This window comes from Urocampus carinirostris, chromosome 19 (genome assembly GCF_059441175.1).
Source record: "Urocampus carinirostris isolate Australia breed hairy pipefish chromosome 19, RoL_Ucar_1.0, whole genome shotgun sequence".
Taxonomy (NCBI): Eukaryota; Metazoa; Chordata; class Actinopteri; order Syngnathiformes; family Syngnathidae; genus Urocampus; species Urocampus carinirostris.
Window position 1 is genome coordinate 27,149,007 of NC_142367.1, and position 21,026 is coordinate 27,170,032.

Genomic DNA, 21,026 nt, shown 5'->3' on the forward strand with positions numbered 1-21,026 from the left:
TGGTGGACAAGAGGATTAGTGTGCGCTCTAAGCCTTTGTCAACCTTTTGTGACACTGCACACTGTGTGTGTGTCGCGTCTTTGGGTTCTCACTGCTTCAATATTTCATAAAGCATGACTCAACTTTGGGAAACAAAACAGAATATTTTTTTCACATGGTAGCAATGGAACGATGTGTTCTCTAGTTACAAAAACAATGCTGTTCACCTTGTTCACCACTAAGTGGCAGTGTTGCTTTGCAATGCCCGTCTTCTCTCGATGCCGGTTATGCACCTTCGCAAGGCGGGGTACTGAAAAGGACAGGTTTTTAGTGCTTCCAGAGGTAAAAAAAATAAATGTAATCGTTAAAATACAACAAAGAAATATTGATATTAATTTTAATACGATTCAAAAGGCATGTACCATCATATGAACACATCATTTTAAGGTAGGGTGCGTAGTTTGAAGAGTTATTGAATATTTTCTCAATGAAGTACATGTTAGTAATGCCTGACTGGGTTCAAAGAGCCTTTATTTTTTTCCACCTCACCCATCTTCTTTTATCTTACCTTTATCATCGGTGTTCCCGCCACAAAGCGCATTACGTTAAAGGGAAGGAGGTGGGGGACGATATCACATGCGAGGTTGTGAATTTAATTGTAGGATGAAAATGGTGAAAGTTAGAAATACTGTTTTGAATACAGTCCAAATGCCAAAATACCCCCCCCCCCCCCCCAAAAAAAAAGATGAAAAAGGAAGAATGTATTCAAGCGCATCCAAGATTTTCACACACTTGCACGCGCAAAAAAAGGAACCGCAACGATGATGTCAGCCAGCAGATGTCGTCTACAAGTATAATATTTTGAAGTTACATACACCACCTTTACATAAACATAGAATGAGTTATTTCCTTTTATTTTACATATAATGAGTCTTACCTACAGGGAGCTGACATATTTGTCCGCCATCTTGTTGCTACAGAAAAAAGCAACAAGCTTGGAAGAAGGATAATGCAGTTTAGACACTGGAGTCCTTGTAGTTTGTGTTCTTCCATGTGCTTTAGTGAATTTGTTTTCAGTTTGACAACACAATACATCAACATCAAATACACACTGTCCCTTTAATATAGTTTAACAATAGCGTGATTGATTCCCGTTAATATGTTGGGAATAATAACATTTCATTCAGGCAAAAACGTTATCAATTTGAAAGTTTTATTGAGTGCTTCTGTTGATAATAGAACACTGATCCCTTACATAGGCCAACAAGATCTATATTCGACAATAAATACAAACTATATCAGAAAAATGGATGACAGGCTGAAAATAAACATTTCTTTCATGAGTGAAGCCTCCGCCTTAAAGAACATGATCATTTATGTTAAAGATAAGGAGTAGTGATACCTTGATTTTGGCTAACTTATGTCACCTTTCAACTGTGGTAAAAAAAAAAAAATGGAGTCTGATTGTTCACTTCCTTCTGCCACCGCCGTTTGCCAGGATCATCACCAGCCTGGTGAAGATGTTCAGTGTGTCCATATAAATCCCCATGCACCTAAAAAAAGTTAACATTGGGTGAGCATTATTTGGTGTTTCGTAAGACTGCACGATTTACCGAAAACGAATCGATATTGCGAGGCGATGCGACACTGTAATCGCAAGACACTGCGTTTTTTTTCAAGGATTTATAGTTTTGGTGTTTTTGGAAAACCACAATCGCCACAGTATAGAATTTTAACAGCGCCGGCCAATCAGAAGCAAGTTTTCACGCCACTGGCCAAGAAAGGTGAGGCAAAGATCGCACGGTGTGTGCGAGAGTGACTGTGATTAAATCGGACTCCCAGGAAAATCAGAAGGGCATAAAAAATGGTAATCATCAGCGGTGGCCTTCGTGGAATGTTGTAGCGTACAGGAAAAGACTGAGGCAGAGTCAGAAGCAAAGGCAATAGCAAGGCTGCAAGTCTGGCTTACTGCTAAAGCTAGGCTAACAACTCCCACGAGCCACCGCTGCCGAGCATGGCTAGTCACCGACGCCAGATCCATTACCCGTGAAACTGATGACCTGGAGCTACTATTCGTGGGAAACTGCACCATTTGTGACTCTTGTATTTTAATCACGGCGGTGTAGGATTCTAGCGTGCCAGACGCTTTCTAAATCACTCTTTTACTCTGAAAGGAGAAGCCCCCCATTTTGTCACTCTTCTGTAATGACAATAAATAACATTTTTAACTTGGGAAGAATGGGAAGATGCTCACTTTTTTGTTGAACCGAATGGCAAATCACTCACCACGACATCCCATTTCGAGACTTCAAATCATCAGCGTCATTTTAGCACAGCCCATGTCAATATTGACACCGAACTCCCCAAAAATACTGAACTATGCAGGAAAACATTGAGCACCTTAAAAAAACAGGTAAAAAGACAGTCACAAGGGCGTGGTGTGGCTCTTTGACTCTCACAGTTAAAAATTTCGGCTTTTTGTGTCAAACTTGTTCGCCACCCCTGTTGTATAGTGTCCCGTTTTATTTCAAATTGCCTTTCAAGATGACGTGTATGTTTTTGGTGTCTTTAATCGAATAAATTTCCCTTAAAAATGTGACTTGTACTCAGAGTGCAACATCGTTTTTCCTTCTTGCATTTTTCGGCCGGTGCAACTTAATAGTCCGGAAAATACGCTATTGACTTTTTTCCTAAAAAGCAAGGTTTGGGGTGCTCTGAGGAGAGAGATGAGCAACAAGAGTATGAGTATGGATGTCAAGAGGGGACTGTATGAGAGTGTGATTGTGCCGACTGTGTTGTACGGTGCAGAGACTCGGAGCCTGAACGCAGATTTGAGAAGGAAATTCAATGTTTTTGAGATGAAGTGTTTGAGGAGTATGTTAGGAGTGACAAGATTGGATAGATTGAGAAATGAAATTGTGAGAGACAGAGTAGTAGTGGAACGGCGCAAGCGTGTGGATAAGAGTACTCGGTTGGTTTGGACACACGGAGAGGATGGATGAGGAACGAATGTTGAAGAGGATCTACAGAGCAGAAGTCAATGCAAGGAGACACCAAGAGGAAGGCTGCCATTGACATGGATGGATGGTGTTAAGAGTGCACTGCAGGAAAAAGGTCGAAATCTAGTGGAAGCTGGAGCTCTTGTTAGTGATAAGAATTAGTGGAGAGGTGTTTTAAAAGGTGAGTGGGATGTTTGGGCACGTTCTAAGGGATGGCAGGGCACCCGTATGATGCGGCAGGGGTAAACCAGCGAAAGCTGTCGAGCCCTGCTGCTGAACAAAAGAGTGTGTTGTGTCACCCTGACCCAAGTGACATGGCCGGATAATTTATGAATGAATGAATGTAGTGTATTCATCCATTTTCTCTGTTGAATATCCTCAGTAGGGATGCGGTGGTCCCGGAGCCCATCCCAGCTATCTTCTTGTGTTTTTTTTGCCATCCCCCCCCCCTTTTTTTTTATTTCCTTTGTTATTGTATGTGTTTGTCTTGCTGTCAGTCACCCCTCTTGAGGGATATGACCAAGGTAGATGGATAGACTATTTTCCTAAATCGTGCAGCCCTCGCGTTTAATCATAAAACGGTGCCGTTTGTGTGCGGTACGTACGCATTGATGGGGTCATATCTTTGCATCCCGTAGAGCGGCGTCATCTCGGCCCTCTTGACCACTTTCTGCGTGTCGTAGAGCAAGAACATGCTGAAGAGGACCAGGCCGCCGTAGATCGCAACAGAGTAGAGGCCGGCCCCGAATGCCGAGGTGGGCGGCAGGAACATGGACCCTGCTCGTGAGATTAACTGCGTTATTTCTCCGGACTCTAAACGACCGTCTTGAGGAATGTTCCCTCTAATTTTGCAGGGGTCAGAGTGTTCACACAAAGTCGGTGAGCAGCGCTTGAAACAACAATGAGCAACAGCAATCCCGAGGATGGCAACTAAGTCATTATCAAAACATGTCCAAAACTTGACATCACCTTACATTTTACTGAGTTTCCGGCAATGCAAAAAAAAAAAAAATTATCACTTTTAAATGAATTGACTCTTGTACGATTGCAATGGTTGTACTGCCTACAAACGTCATTTGTTTTTACAATTCTTTCACAAGATTTCCATTTTTTTTCCCCCGGTATCTTTTGTCGCATAATACTAACATTTTGGGGGGTTTATTGAGTCGGTTGCAAAATACAGAACTGTACCTAGTCAGATTTTTAGTGGAAGTACAGTGTTGGCAACAAGATTTACTTGATGTAATTGGAAATTATTTGAATGCAACACAAACTTTTTCTTCTTTTTCCCTGTTTTTTTCTACTTTAAAAAAAAAAAATCATTAAAAAAAAAATCTCATTGTGTTTAGTGGAAGTACAATGTTTGGAACAAGATTCACTTGATGTTATTGGAAATTATTTGAATGCAACACAAACTTTTTCTTCTTGTTCCCTGTTTTTTTTCTACTTTTTAAAAAATTCATTAAAAAAAATCTCATTGTTTTTATTTCTTTCCTAGCTGTTACTTTTTTTGTTCCATTTACTTTTTTCCTTTGTTTCTTTCTTTTCTTTTTTTCTGGCTTTTTTCTAATTTTTGTCTTCTCTTTTTCTCTCCTTTTGTTTTTTTCCTCAGCTTTTCACTACTTTTTCATTTTGGTATTTTTTTCTTTTTTGTTCTATTTCCACCCCCCTTCCTTTAAGTCATTGTGTGCACAATTTTACATCATATTTGGTCATGTAGGGATTAAAGATGCAAAAACAACCTAAAGAGCCGTTTGGGACCTGAAAGAGCCGGTTCTTTTTAGTGAGCCGGGCCGAAGAAGCCGGTTCTCTGAAAACTCTACTGACTTTACTCAACTTCGTTCTACTTCGACCTTGACTTCAAAATACTGCATTTAGAACACAGCGTCAGGGGAACCAGTGTATTTTCACCGTCATGCACTGTAACTTTGAATTCATTCGCTTTTAATTAGGAATTTCGATCCCTGATTTTTGTGAGCTGGCAAAATTTTCTTGTGGGCGGAAAAGCTCAGGGCAGTGCGCAATTGCGCACACACGCGGCTTAGAGGGAACATTGGTCTTGAGCATTCGAGTATGTTTTGACCGCTCACCGATAGAAGAAGCAAAGACCAACCCGAAACCGACGGCCAGGGGGCCGCCCATGTTGAGGAACTTCTCACTGGGCGCACACATGGCCACTGTGGACAGTCCGCCCACAATACCCGCCGTGTACCAGGCCGCCCTCATCATCAGGGGTCCGCCCAGGAGGGTTAGGGGGGCCACCACGGCACCCATCACACCTGTGCAGAGAAGTTCATACGGTGACGCGTTTTTAAGTAAAAAAAAAAAAAGGGAAATTATATTCACGCGCACATACCGGCATGCAGCATCCAAGCCATGTGTTTGGGTACCGGGCTGTGCTCGTAGGAGATGGAGCGGACTAGCATGCCGGCGCCGATCATGGCAGCGAACGTGGCGCCGATAGCCTGAATTCAAAGGTGAAAGCTCCATTACGCTATTGATGCTTGTGAGAGATATTCAAGATATAAACTCTGTTGGTAGAATTATTCAGATAAAAACATTTATTGAGTTTTTTAATCTACATCATGGATGCCTCAGCCCACCCCGCACAGCCATCTTGGTCGACTGCTCCGGGCGAACTGAAAAAAATCCGGTCAGTAGGCGTGGATTATTGACGTCACACATAAACAGGAAATGAAATTAGAAAAACGTATAGAAAATAGACTGATCTTTTTAACGTGAATGTGTGTGTGTGATGATTATTTTTATATTAGCAATATAAAAATAGGTTGAACAAGTTAATTTCATAGCATGGAAGTCTTGAGAAATACACAACCAAAAACAGCCAACTTTACAATGGTTAAAGGGACAACATGTAATATTTGAATGAATGAACAAGTTTAAATACAAAAAAAATATAAGTTAACAAGTAAATAGTTGACATTGTTTGATCCCGTCTTGTAAATAGTTCCAAAGTTTGACTCCGCACACAGACACACACATACTTTTCCTGGTGGTTCTCACCTTTGGGATTAGGAATTTACGACAGCCCCTTAAGTTATAATTTCCCTCTTTCCAAATGAATCATTTATGGGTGTTTTCTGGCACTATGTTTTTGATGACCTTAAATAGTAGTTGTGCAGTGAAAAATTTTACTAAATCATCCAATTGTAATCATTTGGACCGCAGGAATAAAATAAAAGTATGATCTGGATATCCTACCCTGTGTATGGTTCTAATTGCACGTTTTTGGAGGATAAAAAGGGTCTGGAGTCAACTTTTGTCATTATTGCCCCAGACTTCTGCAGATTATGTTAAGTGTGGCAGAACGAGAGAACAATATCATAAATACAATGCATTATAGTTTAAAATGAATTTGGCTTTATTCATTATTGAAATGCTTTTAGATACTTTAGTTTGTATGTGTCTGTGTGTTTTCCAGCTTAATTTATTGTCTATTATGACCCCTAAAAATTTAATTTGAGCACTATATGTCGCTGTATTGTTCAGTGCATTAACGTTGGCTTATTATCAGATTAAGATTTTAAAATTCTTTCATTTTTGGGGGTGCTTCACAACCACGACGAATAGTACACAAGTAGACTCTATATAGAGTACTATATTAGCCATGTGCGGTTGGAAAAATAGATTGGTCTCTCAGGAACCGTCCTCTTACGGTTCAGATCCTACCTCTCAGATAGGACGCACTATGGAAAATATGGTGAAATGACGTCTGAGGCCTTTAGTGTGACCTGTGGTGTTCCGCAGGGTTCAGTACTTGGCCCCCTTCTTTTCAGCATTTACATGCTTCCATGAGGTGATATTATTCGCAAGTATAATATGTATCATTTGCCCTCATGTAGGTTAATGGTCTGTAATAATAGTTTGCAATAATCTGTAGTCTGTGCAGCCCTTTGAGACTCTTTGTGATTAAGGGCGTCACAAATAAACATGACTTGACATTCTTAAAGGCCAATGTTTAAGCTTTCACAATTAATGTATCTTGGCTGCAAATATAGGTTGTCGGCCTTCTCTTAATACTATTAATCGTATCGGCCCTGAAAAACCCATATGGGTTGATCTTTAGTAGTGCAGGTGTTTCAGACTTGCAGTCTCTGGGCCATAAGTGGCCCTCAGGATAAAGGTTTGAAGCCCCTGCCTCATTAGGAAAGTTAAATGGACGGTGTGTATTATTGACCATCAGAAGTAGTCGTCTGTCGTTTAACCAAAAACGAGTGCTACGGAGAATTTTTTCATTTTTTTCGCCCAGCCTTTTGCCAAATTGTTGTCATTTACATCACCACCCTCCAGGTGTGGCTGATGTTATGTAAATTCCAACTTTTCACACAATAATCCTCACCATCCAGGATCCTCTCATCATGAGTCCCATAAGTGCCGGGGTCCGACTCACGGCGACCGCCGACAGAGCCGTGAGTCCCACGCTTCCCGCAAAGTACATGTAAGTAGAGTGGATCCGGTCCTTTACGTACTGTGGCCAGATCCTGCACATAAGGAAAGTAGTTAAATGATACTGCTACTTTGACTGTGTACGCTGAAGTTATATACTATTTTATACACAGTTTTATCTTATGTAAAGTCAAATATACATATCCTAAAATCTGACTTTGTTGTGAACTGCACTTTGCCTTGGAATGTGCCCTTTCTTCCATTCTGTGCAGATAACAATGATTTACCACCTAGCCTTGAGTGGGGGGATATGCCTGGCACATCCTATCACCCCTCCTCCCATTCTTCAACCATAGTTGGGAAATTTGCATCGACGACGGCACAGACCAATCAGCCAAAGGCTTGGTCATGGGGTGTGAACAGTTCATCACCATGTGTCACAAAAGTGGGCCACCCGGAAGCACCTGTCACTCTCTTTCTACACACGATTGTAATTGGAAAGTAAGAAAGATCCGATGTATTTAACTCTGATTCTGCTAATTAATTAATATGTGGACTATACTCGGCTCAATAACTTCTCCGACTTTTGGGTATATTCCAACTGTAAGGGTTTGGAGTCAGATTTCAGTTTAAGAAATGTTAAAACCTTACAACGCGCAATGCAACACTCACACTGCTTTCTCGATGGCACCGATCTCATTCGACATCCCCATGCCATAGTAGCACAAGGCGCCCAGCCCCACTGCAGCACCTCCTGCAAGAATCATTCGTCCCATGCCGTCGACTGAAAAAAAGAAAAAGAAATCTCAAAAACTGTTTGGACAACAATCTTTTTTTGTTTTCATTTCATTTATCTTTCACAAAGCCAAATGGTGGACTTACTTTTCAATGCTGTGCCCATAGAAGGCTCAAAAGCTGCCTCCTTGAGCTGGTCTCTGGTCGTCTTTGCCCTGCGAAAACCGAATCTGGCCTTGGAGGAAAAGCCCTAACAAGAGGATATAAGAATGATCAAAAATGATGACCGACACTTGACCTTCAGATTCCTATTCGAAGGAGAACACGTTAGCGTGTGATCACATGAACCTGATTTGAGCTAACCTGCATTGGCTCCCTGTTAGCTTAAGATGTGATTTGGAGGTTCTGTTGCTAGTAAACAAAATCATGCATGGACTTGCTCCCTCATATCTTTCAGATTTCATTTCCCCCTATGCTCCGGTCCGGAGCCTTCGCTCTGAAAACACTGGTCTACTCGTGATCCCAAGAGCCAAGAAGAAATACGCAGGTTTGAGGAGTTCTCCATGTGGGCCTTGATGCTGTGGAATGCCTGAGATTGGATCTGCAACCTCAGTGGAAATGTTTCAATCTAAGATTAAAACACACTTCTACTACATAGCATATGAATAATCTATATTTTGTGTTGGTAATATATGTATAATTTGGCCTCATGTAGGTTTTAGATCAGGGGATGCTGTCATAATAGTTTGTAGGTTGATATAGTCTTTGATCTGTGCAACCCTTTGAGACTCTTTGTGATTAAGGGCCAAACAAATAAAGATGACTTGACATGTTCACCTGCCGCGGTGTGAAGAGGGTCGGGCATGGCTTAAGGGTGAGCGTGGATGACCGAAGGGCAGAAGCTCCGTTGGCCAGCCCGGGACGGAGTCCGGCGGCGAAGGGGGGAAGGCTCCGCAGGCATGTTAGCCTTGTTACAAGCATGGTCGGTTTATAGCGTCAATCTGAAGAAAGAAAAACATTGAACGCCATCTTAACGTCATTTAAGTAACCGGCTCTAGCTAGCACAACATTTCAATGAAGGCGAACATCTATTGGCATTTTATCTTCGAATACTTCAACTCACTGTTAACCTCAAGTTACATGTTTCTCGTATATTTTAATGAAATACGTTTAATGACGGTTACTTACAACAGAAGTCTGCGTTATCGTTCACCTTCTCGACGTAACGTGACAAAATTAGTGAGTGCGCGAGCTCCTGACGCAATTGTTTTGCAAGCGAGTTCCGGAAGGTTCCTAATGACGTCATCACCCCGCGACGACGCTCTTGGGAATTGTAGTTCTTCAAAAGTTCGGGTGTTAAGCGTCATGGAGAATTGAGAAAAAAAAATCGAATTTTCGTCTCTATGTTGGTTATTTTAAATGAAATGATTCTGTTTTTCATAAACGTTAAAACGAAGCACTTGTAAATATATTATAGTGTGTCATAATGTGCCAAGTGTGAGGTGTCCCTTAAAAAGTTTAAAATTAAATATTTTCTCTATTAAATATGTGTTAACAATGGCTAACTGAGTTCAAAGAGCCTTTATGTTTCATTTTCCACTGTGCCTATCTGCTTTTATCTTACTTTTATCATCGGTGTTCCAGGCACAAGGAGGAGGGAGGGGGAAGAGTGATATTACCTGCGTGGTCGTGGTTTTATTTTATTCCAGGATGAAAATGGTGAAAGTAAGAAAAGGACTGTGTCTGTCCAAATGCCAGTACAAACCATAAAAAAAGGTGAGAAATGAAAAGTCGAGTGCGTCTAAGAATTTCAGACACTTGGACGTGCAAAGAGCTGCGATGATGATTTTAGCCAGGATGAAATTCATCTAGGATGAAAATGGTGAAAGTAAGAAAAGGACTTTGCAAACACAAACCCAAAGAAGATGAAAAAGGAAGAGTTTATAAGCGTGCGTCTAATAATTTTACAGCTGCAATGATGATTTTAGCCAGAAGATGGCTTCAGAAAAGAGTATTTTGAAGTTACATACGCTATCTTTAAAAGTAGGGGGCGTTGTCGCGGTGTACACCGAATACATAATCCCTCTTGTTGACGTAGAGCAGGTATAAAAATACATCATATTTAAATACATAAAATAATCTCTTTTCTTGTGAAAACTTTGTTGATTTATTATTACAGAATATTCTGGACACAAATGACACCCAGGACAATGGCTTGTAGGCTGCACGAGTACTTATCAATATGGCCGCCAATGACTTCAATTTGAAAGGTAGTGGAAAAACTCTGACTTCACATATTTTTTTCGAGACAGGGTGTAAAAATACTTCAATAAATACATCAAAAAATACTTTGTCTTGTGAAAGCTTAAATCTGTTATGAAGAAAACGTTTTTTTTTCTCTTCTGCATGTTTGTTTACATTTGAGTTACGAGATGGGAAATAAGGGTTATCGCTGAAATGAGCAGTTTCTTTGTTTTTTTTATTATTATAACAGAATATTCTGGGCACATATGAAATCCAGGACCATTGCTTGTAGGATTCTCAGTCTGTAGTGTGATAAGGGGCCAAACAAATAAACATGACTCCAAGTTAGAAGAAAGACCATCTTGCCTCTTCTTACGTTAGTTGCCAATTTATTCCACAAGTGCGTAGGTGTGCAAAGAGGAGGCTTGTGGGCCAGATCGGGCCTGCCAAGGGCATCACTGGAGTCGTATTTCTTTCTCTCTCTCTTTTTTTGATTTATCTCTTACTACATTTCACTCTATCTCTCTCTCGCTTTCTATTTTTCCTTATTTATTGTCCTCGCTCTTTTACCCTTTATCTCTCTCTAACTCTCGTTTTTCTTTTTCTTTCTCACTCTCTTTCTCTCTCTCCCTTTTTTCTATTTATCTCTCCCTTTTTTCTATTTATCTCCCATTATCTCTTGTTTTTCTGTTTCTCTCTCTCTTGCTTTTTTGTTCTTTTTTTCTTACTTTCTGTCTTTTTCTCACTCTCTTTCTCTCTCTTTCTCTTGCCCACTTGTTTCCTCTCTCTTTATTGCTCCCTGTCTTTTTTTCTTCTCTCATTCTTTTGACTTCTCTTTTTCTTTCTTTTTTTGTCTCTTTCCTCTGCTTTCTCCCTCCTTTCCCCCCTTTGCTTTCTCTATTGTGCTCTCTCTATTTCTCTCAGTTTTTCCTCCATTTCCTGTCTCCATTATCTTTTGTCTTCTTTCGACCGCTCTCTCCTCCTGTCCCTTTTCTTTATCTTTGTTTGACTCTCTCTCTCTCTCTCTCTCTCTCTCTTTAATCTTTCTTTCTATCAATTGTATCTATGGTATCTCTCTCTCTCTCTCTCACACACACACACACACACACACACACACACACACACACACACACACACACACACACACACACACACACACACACACACACACACACACACACACACACACACACACACACACACACACAGACTCTGTACTTGTATTTATTTCGCTCTCTCTTTTCCTCATTTTTTTCTCACACTCTCTGACTCTCTCTCACTCTCTGGGTCTCTCTTTTTCTCTTTCTTTATTTTTCTCTATCTCTTTCAGTGTCTTTTTACCTTTTTTTGCTCTCTTCCTTTTTTCCTTTTCTCTCTCCCCCTCTCTCCTTCTTTCCCCTCTATTTCTCTCCCTTTCTTTTTTTATTTCTCTTTGGATTTCATTCTTTCTCTTTTTTCCCCATTGTCACTATTTCTCTTTTTATCTCTTTTGTTTCCCACATTCTCTCTCTCTCTCTCTCTCTCTCTCTCTGTCTCACTATTTCTCTTTTTATCTCTTTTGTTTCTCTAATTCTCTCTCTCTCTCTCTCTCTCTCTCTCTCTCTCTCTCTCTCTCTCTCTCTCTTATTCTCTCTCCCCGGTTCTCTCTTTAAATCTACCCGTCCTCCTCTCTTTGTCTTTTTTTCTCTCTCTCTCGTTCTCCCTCTCTCTTTCTCTTCTTCCAGCATGTGGCCCGCGGCTAAAATGGGTTTGTTACCCCTGCACTAGAGGGCGCCAAACACTTTTGACGTGGCCGCTTGCGGGCCGCTGCTGTCAACAATTGACGCTAAATTTGCGGCAAACCATTTGTATAAGACGCTCTCGATGGGAAATTTGAGAATATTTGAATACAATATAATTGATTGATAATATGATATAATTGATAGTATTTTAAGAACAGAACTTCGATTGGAAGTATAAAACTCACGTTAATGGGAGGAGTCTTCTGGAGTGACGTCATCCAGCCGGAGGGGGTGGAATAGTTGGTCCCCAAACTTGTTCATTCAGTCGGATTGGAAGCCGCACGACTGGAAATACACGCTCCGTCACATCTGTCCGATTCCGAATCTGTTTAATTTAGGATTAAGAAGAAAATGGGATTCCAAATGCGGATCGGGGGCCCTCGATTCAACGGATTAAGCGTCGTGGGCAAGTCCGTGCGGTGAGTACACAATTGAACCTCGAGTCAATCCGGAGTCGGTGTGCGCGACTCGAGCTGCACCCATATACTCTTGGGAGTGACATTTACCATTTCAGATCTTTTAGAAGAGGGGTGGGCGCATTTTGAGAGTCAGGGGCCAAAAACGGGGCCCGGGGGTCAATCTTCGAGACCTATCCAATTTTTTTATAAATAGACGTGCGGACATTTATTTTTATGATTTTATGATTTGATTCTTCTACACAAGGATACTACTGGAAGTGTGGATTTCCCTTAGGGGATCCATCAAGTATCCATCCATCTATCTATCTATCTAGACATCTCTCTATCTCTCTATCTATCTCTCTATCTCTCTATCTATGGTAGCTATCTATATTAGCTATCTATGGTATCTATGGTATTTCTCTCTCTTTCTCTCTCACTCTCTAATCTTTCTATCTATCAATGGTATCTATGGTATCTATGGCATCTCTCTTTCTCTCTCTCTCTAATCTTTCTATCTACCAATGGCATCTATGGTATCTCTCTCTCTATCTCTCTCTAATCTATCTATCAATTGTATCTACGGTATCTCTCTCTCTCTCTCTAATCTATCTATCTATCAATTGTATCTATGGTATCTCTCTCTCTCTCTCTCTCTCTCTCTCTCTCTCTCTCTCTCTTTCTATCTCTCTCTCCCTCTCTTTCTCTCTCTCTCTCTCTCTCTCTCGCTCTCTCTCTCGCTCTCTCTCTACCTATCTAATCTTTCTATGGCATCTATCTATCTATCAATTGTATCTATGGTATCCATGGTATCTCTCTCTCTCTCTCTCTCTCTCTCTAATCTATCTATCTATCAATTGTATCTATGGTATCTCTCTCTATCTTTCTCTCTCTCTCTCTCTCTAATCTATCTATCTATCAATTGTATCTATGGTATCTCTCTCTATCTTTCTCTCTCTCTCTCTCTTTCTCTCTCTCTCGCTCTCTCTCTCACTCTCTCTCTACCTATCTAATCTTTCTATGGCATCTATCTATCTATCAATTGTATCTATGGTATCCATGGTATCTCTCTCTCTCTCTCTCTCTCTCTCTCTCTCTCTCTCTCTCTAATCTATCTATCTATCAATTGTATCTATGGTATCTCTCTCTATCTTTCTCTCTCTCTCTCTCTTTCTCTCTCTCTCTATCTTTCTATCTCTCTATCTCTCTCTCTCTCGCTCTCTCTAAGTACATATTATATTTGGTTATATGTGATTTGAAATAGACAAATTTCACCGGATTGATTTGAAACACTCACAACGAAAGCAAAATAATATAATAGGACCTCGTTTTAAGTCTTAAATTTCATATTTAATTTGTAGTATTGCTGTAGTTGTATTTCTGTAGTAATTCAGTTGTCATTTTGTCGTATTACAGTAGTTTTATTTTGTAGTATTTTTGCAGTGGTATTTGTGTAGTATTTTTATAGTAGAATTTGGTAGTATATCTGTAGTATTTCGGTCATAATATTTCTATAATATTATATTTTTGTATGATAGGATTACTGCACTATCGCAATATCCTTGTAGTAATTCTCTAGAACTGTTTTGATTTCCAAAGTAGTATTTTTGTCGGATTTCTGTATTGTTTTTGTAGTATTTCCATAATATAATTTTTGTAGTATTACTCGAGTTGTATTTTTTGCAGTATTTCTATCATGATATATCTGTAATAGTATTTTGTTGAAATATCTCTCCAATGTTATATTTTTATATTAGAGTATTACTGCAGTATTGCAATATCATCGTAGTAATTCTGTAGAACTGTTTTGATGGATTTCCAAAGTAGTATTTTCGTAGCATTTTTTGGTCATATTTCCGTTGTAGTATTTTTTTTGTAGCATTTCTTTAGTATTTTTTTGTAATCTTATTGTATTTATATTTTTTGAAGTGTTTCTGTTGTGAAATTTCTGTAGTACTATTTTTGTATTGTAGTATTTCTGTAGTGGTTTTTGCTTTAGTAGTTCTGTAGTCCATTTGATATATATAAGTATGTATATTTTAAGTATTTCTAGGAGAGTATTTTTGGAATATTTCTGTTGATTTTGTAGTATTTTAACAGCGGTATTTTTGTAGTATTTCTTCAGTATTTTTGTACATGTAATTGTGTTTTCATATTCCTATAGTAGTGTTTTTATGATATAATTACTGTGGTAGTATTTCTACTGTATTTTTCTTTTCTTTTTGGAACGAAAGCAAAATAATGTAGGTCCCTATTTATAGCACTAAATTGATATGACATTTTTTAGTAATTTTGTATTATAGTATTTATATCGTAGTATGTTTTTAGACAAAGTTGGCACCCAATATATACATATATACATATGTATATATATACACATATATATATATATATATATATATATATATATATATATATATATATATATATACATATATAAGATCTATGTATCTATCTATATCTCTATATCTATATTTCTCCATTGATATCTATATCTCTCAATCTATATCTATTTATCTTTCTATCTATATCTCTCTATTGATATCGATATCCCTCTATCGATATCTGTATCTATATCTCTATATCTATATCTGTCTCTATCTCTATATCTATATCTGTCTCTATATCTATATCTATCTCTCTCTCTGTCTCTATATCTATCTCTCTCTCTGTCTCTATATTTATATCCGTCTATCTCTGTCTCTATATCTATATATGTCTCTCTCTCTCTCTCTATCTATATATGTTTCTCTCTCTATATCTATATCTATATATGTCTCTCTATATCTCTCTGTCTCCATATCTTTATTTGTCTCTCTCTCTCTCATATATATATATATATATATATATATATATATATATTATATATATATATATATATATATATATAACTAGTCATTATATTTTGACCATTTTCCTTTGGCGGGCCGGTGGAAAAAGCCTGTAGGGCTGCATGTGGCCCACGGGACGCGGTTTGCCCACCCTTGCTTTATTAGCACGGCATGACTACAGCGTGACCCGCAAGCTCCAAGCCGATCCCATTTACAGCACACCAATAAGACCAGTCAAAATGCTTGGTTTCGGAGTAATCATGGGAATGTATTAGGATCCAAATGAACGTAAGAAGAAACATTTGGGATTTTCACAAAACGCTCACTAAAAAACAAGGAAGAAGCGTCCTTCATTTGGACGTCACGTGACCCAAGACTGCGAATGACCCTGCAGGGTCTCTGGTTTTGTGGGGGTCACCCCTGCCTGAAGGACCCTTTTGTGGCGGCGGCATGCGGCAGAGGGGTGCAAAGTGGACTTGAGAATCACCCCCACCCCCTATGTTTACCCCACCGACTCCCAAACCCTTCCAACTGCTGTTTCTCCTTCTTCTCAAAAATGACCGTTTTTGGCCATAGATCTGGACTAACAAGGGATACAGACAGCCAGGACGATTACGTTGTTTGTTCCTGTCGTTTTCAGGATGTTTCGTGTCGAAGGAAATGAGAGGCGCGGCCATTTTGTTTGACACACTGTTCCACATCAATGACTTCAAACTTCCCAGAGAATTTCACAAGCAGTGTCTAAGCCACGGGTGTCAAACGGGCGGCCCGCGGGCCAGATCAGGCCCGCTAAGGGATTGAATCCGGACCGCCAGACAACACTCAGAGAAGCGCAAGAGAAAGACAGGCTGCAGGTTGGAATATGTCAACTGGATGTTGCCAAAGCCAGGTGCCTCTAACAAAGACACTCTACCTGTATTTCTCTCTCTCTCTCTCTCTCTCTCTTTTTTTTTCACCCTTTTTCTCCCACTCTCTATCCCTGTCTCTTTCACTCTCTGTGTCTCTCTTTTTGTCTTCCTTTGTTGCTTTGTCTCTTTCTCTCTCAGTGTCTTTTTAACTTCCTTTGCTCTAACTTTCGTTTTTTCTTTTCTCTCTTTTCTCTTTCTCTCTTCATACGCTTCGCGCTTTCTTTTCTCTTTTCTCTCCTCCCGTCTTTCTATTTCTGTTTGGATTTCTTTCTTCCTCTCCCTTTCTTTTTCCCCCTCTCTCACGACTTTTTATCTTTTGTTTCTCACACTCTCTCCCTCTCTCTTTTTCTTTCTTTGTCCCTCCCTCTTTCTCTTATTTCTCTCTTTTTCTTTCTCTTTCATCTACTCGTCCAGCCCCTGAGAGAATGTTTGTTCTATCATGTGGCCACCGAGTTAAAATGAGTTGGACACCCCTGGTCTAAGCTGACTGAATGTTTCAAACAGGCGGCTCGTGGGCCGAATCAGGCCTGCCGAGGATTTTAATCCGGCCCGCTACATAACAATGAGCGAAGTGCAAGAGAAAAATGAGCTGTAGTTTAAATAGCAAAGCATCTGTTGTAGTATTTCTCTCCCTCTCTCTCTCTTGCTTTTTCTCATTTTTTTCTATTTCTCTCTCTTTTTCGATCTTTCATTCTTTTTTCTCTCTTAGTCTCACTCTTCCTCACTCTCTTTCTAATGCTCACTCTTGTTTTCTCTTTTTCTTACTTGTTCTTTTGATCTCTTTCTCACTTTCTTTCTTTAATTTTCTTTTTCGGTCTCTTTCTATTCTCTTTTTCTCTCTATGTGTTTCTCACTCCTTTTTTCTCACTTTCTGTCTCCCACGTTCTCTCTCTCTCTCTTTCTCTCTTCTTTCCCCCTCCTTTTCTCTTTCCTTTTCTCTCTTTATTTTTCTTAAACCTACTAGTCCGGCACCCGTGAGATTTTTGTTTTAAGCATGTGGCCCTCAGCTCAATTTAGTTTAGACTGTGTTCAGTCATTTTACAACAACAACAAAAAAACGACTAAAACCCGTGTTTGAGGACTCAACTTCCAGATGGTGAAGGAAACCAGTACACAAGTCACAGACCAGAAGATCCGTGGGTGGCCCTTGTATTTCGCATAAGTGTTTGTACATTGTTTCTTGTTGAAGACCAGGATGAGATTCTGAACGGAACCAAGACTTGTCATCGGCTCCCAAACAGATGGTGAAAATAAGTATCAGTAGCTGGTGTTTTGAAACAATCTCTTGCCGGTGTTGACAGGGAGCAGCAGCTGGATGTCGGGACGGCCGTGACCTTGGACCAGGGAACGTCTGGTGTCCCATTACGATCTCGAGAGGGGTTTTGTGTCCGATCGTGGTCTTCGCCAGAGGACTCGTGTTTACGGTTTCGATGGGCAGGGTTCATGAGATAACGGGCGCTTCCTGGAGCGAGGGGTCGGAATTAGAAGCACTTCATGTTTCTGTTTATACTTCACGAGAGGCACCTTAAAACCTCGTGATTGTTCCTCTCTGATTATCTGTTGGAAAAATGTTAATGCCTTCAACATCACACCTTCTGACCATGCCTCCACAACTTCTTCAATGTTCTGACGCAAATGCAAAAATGTCTTTGTTCACAGGATGAACCGTCTTCACAACCAGTCCGCGGGACAGGGCAAAACAAACAAGAACAAGGATCTTTAAGGCAACCCCTGGGGGGTTGGGAGGTCGGAAGAACCCCTAAGGAAGCAGACCAGAGTGCTGCTACATCAATGAGAATGAGGATCAAATACTGCATACCCATTGCCTTCTTTGTGGCGCTCTTTATCATCGAGAAGGAGAACAAGATCATCTCCAGGTGAGTTCAGGAAACACCAGAGTCACCTGTCCTGAAACAGCCCAATGACTGTCAAATGACAGAGTACAGAGTACTTATCTTTAAGACAAAAACTCTGCGGTCATTGTTTCAGGGTCTCGGATAAACTGTCCTCGAAGCAGACCCCCCAGACTCCGATCCAGCCCAGCAAACCTGCCGAGGCCCCGTCGGAGCAAAACCTTTCTGACTCCTCCAGCTCAGCTTTCGTGCTGATGAACCGACGCTTGGAGGACTACAGCGACTACCAGTCGGCATCGGCCAGCCGCAGGAAATATATTCTCCTTTTGGCCACCACCAGAACAGGTTCTTCCTTTGTGGGCGAGTTTTTCAACCAGCAGGGGGACAACATGTTCTACCTCTATGAGCCGCTGTGGCACGTGGAAAAGATGCTGACGTTGGAGACCGGTGGCACCAATGCCACCACCGCCGCCAAAGCGTACCGAGACGTGCTCCGGCAGCTCTTTTTGTGCGACTTCTCCTTGCTGGAGAGTTTCATTGACCCCCTCCCTGTGGACCACGTCACCCCCTCGCTTTTTCGCAGGGAGTCCAGCAGCTCCCTGTGCGGGGAGGCGGTCTGCAGCCCTTTCGTCAAAGGGGTCTTTGAGCGCTACCACTGCAAGAACAGGCGTTGCGGGCCCCTCAACCTGACTATGGCGTCCGAGTCCTGTCTCGGGAAGGATCACAGAGCCATCAAGACGGTGAGGGTGCGGCAGCTGGAAACCCTTCGCGCTCTGGCCGAAGACCCGCGCCTGGATGTGAAGTTCATCCAGCTGGTCCGGGACCCCCGGGCGGTGCTGGCCTCCCGCATCGTTGCCTTCGCCACCAAATACATCAACTGGAGGCAGTGGGCCGCCAACATGGACGTCCCCGTGGACGACAACGAGGTGAAGAAGTTGAGGAGCAACTGCAACAGCATCAGGATTTCGGCCGAGTTGGGTCTCGGGCAGCCGGCGTGGCTGCGCGGCCGCTACATGCTGCTGCGCTACGAGGACGTGGCCCGCTTCCCCATGAAGAAAGCGGCCGAGATGTACAAGTTCACCGGGATCCCCTTCACGTCGCAGGTCAAGGACTGGATTTTAAAGAGCACGCAGGCCTCCCAGGGGACGGGCGGCATCTACTCCACGCAGAAGAACTCCACCGAACAGGTGGAGAAGTGGCGTTTTCGATTGCCCTTCAAGATAGTCCAGGTGGTCCAGAAGGTCTGCGGGCCCACGCTGAAACTCTTCGGCTACAAGTTCGTCACGAGTGAAGAGATGCTAACGGACAAGTCTATCAGCCTGATTGAAGACTCTTTGTAGACCTCGATGGGCACAACGTTCTATTTATTAGCTTCAGATTTCTATTCCGATATTTAAACTTCTACTTTATTTAAAACGATCAGAGGAAGATGGTTTAGTCCTGTTGGACTTCTGTATTTAGAAGCATGAGGAGCTTGTTTCGGACCATGTACCGGTCCTCGGACCCTGTACCGGTCCGTCGTGGCGAAGAGGGAGCTGAGCCGAAAGGCAAAGCTCTCGATCTACTGGTCGATCTACGTTCCTACCCTCACCTATGGTCATGAACATTGGGTTATGACTGAAAGAACACGATCCCGGATACAAGTGGCCGAAATGAGTTTCCTCTGTAGGGTGTCTGGGTTTTCCCTTAGAGATAAGGTGAGAAGCTCAGTCATCCGGGAGGGACTCTGTGAAGAGCCACTGCTCCTCCGCATTGAGAGGAGCCAGTTGAGGTGGCTCAGGCATCTGAAAGATGCCTCCTGGACGCCTCCCTCGGGAGGTGTTCCGGGCATGTACCACCGGCAGGAAGCCCAGAGGGCGACCCAGGACACGCCGGAGAGACTATGTCTCTGGGATGGGCTGGGCACACCAAGGGATCTCATCGGACGAGCAAGATGAAGTGGCTGGGGTAGGGAGTTCAGGGCTTCCCTTTTAAGGCTGCTGCCTCCGCGACCTGACTCCGGATAAGCGGAAGACAATGAATGGATGAATGAAGGAGCTTGTTTCTCTGAAAGTTAATGGGGCGCAGTAAACATAAACAAGCTAGCTCTGGGAACCTCCACTAGCTCCTGAGTTGGCCACCAAAGAAACTCCAAAGCAGGCTTTCACTTTATAAAAACAAAGGACAAAAACCAGCCGTTTTTATCAGTTCCCAGACATTTTGCCGTTCCGTACGTCGTTCCTGCACATCTCGGCTTGTGGCTAATGGCCGGAAGTCTTCGCGAGCGACTGGAAGGACTCAGATGTTGACGTCTCCGTCCGAAAACAAAGATCCCGGACCCTGCAGCTGGTTTGCAGATCGTTTGTTTGCCAGTCTCAGTCTTTTTTAACGCTAGATGGGGAAACTTGAGGAAACTTTTATGGTGGGCCGCAATAAACTTATTCTGACACCGACCGGCGCGTCCTTTTATTGTGTCGGGAGCGCCGGGTTAGCGCCGTCTCGTTACCTTGCTTTATGACCCCTTTCGTTTGCTGTCAAAGGAAATTTGTCAAGGTGGTCCGAGAAGCAGATGAAGAGAGGGGGCGATCAGGCAAATGTCAATAAAGCTTAAAAAAGGGTTAAAAAAAAGCATAATTCATCAAAAAAGACAAAGAATAGCTAAATGCTAACCTAAAATGCTAAGTGCTATGCTTACAATTTGCATTTCTCCCACTCTTTCTTTTGCTGCCTTTCTTCCTCCCCCTTTTTATCTCACTCTTTCTTTCATTCTCTGTTTCTTGTCTCCATCCACCCCTCCCACTTTTTCTCCTCTCTTGTTATGTCTCTCTTTCTTTTTCTGCCTTTCTCTCTCTTTCTTGCCCTCTTTCTTTCCTACTTTCTCTGTCTCCCCCTACCTCCATCTCTTTGTCTTT

At 41.7% G+C, this 21,026-nt stretch overlaps 2 protein-coding genes across 2 annotated transcripts; one reads left to right on the top strand and one right to left on the bottom strand.

The window, feature by feature from the left end:
* Positions 1-1,175: 1,175 nt before the first annotated feature.
* ghitm (growth hormone inducible transmembrane protein) lies at positions 1,176-9,440 on the bottom strand. Its single transcript, XM_088324038.1, has 9 exons — positions 9,309-9,440; positions 8,958-9,121; positions 8,268-8,370; positions 8,058-8,169; positions 7,339-7,480; positions 5,335-5,443; positions 5,069-5,257; positions 3,584-3,755; positions 1,176-1,532 (listed from the first exon to the last, which is right to left on the bottom strand). Exons 2-9 carry the CDS (start codon positions 9,099-9,101, stop codon positions 1,448-1,450), a joined length of 1,056 nt encoding a protein of 351 aa, XP_088180164.1. The 5' UTR covers positions 9,102-9,121; positions 9,309-9,440; the 3' UTR covers positions 1,176-1,447.
* A 2,966-nt stretch (positions 9,441-12,406) lies between these two features.
* Positions 12,407-20,567, top strand: LOC148347882 (carbohydrate sulfotransferase 3-like). Its single transcript, XM_088323644.1, has 3 exons — positions 12,407-12,564; positions 17,942-18,159; positions 18,272-20,567. The coding sequence occupies exons 2-3, from the start codon at positions 18,074-18,076 to the stop codon at positions 19,473-19,475; spliced, it is 1,290 nt and encodes a 429-aa protein (XP_088179770.1). The 5' UTR covers positions 12,407-12,564; positions 17,942-18,073; the 3' UTR covers positions 19,476-20,567.
* Positions 20,568-21,026: the final 459 nt, after the last annotated feature.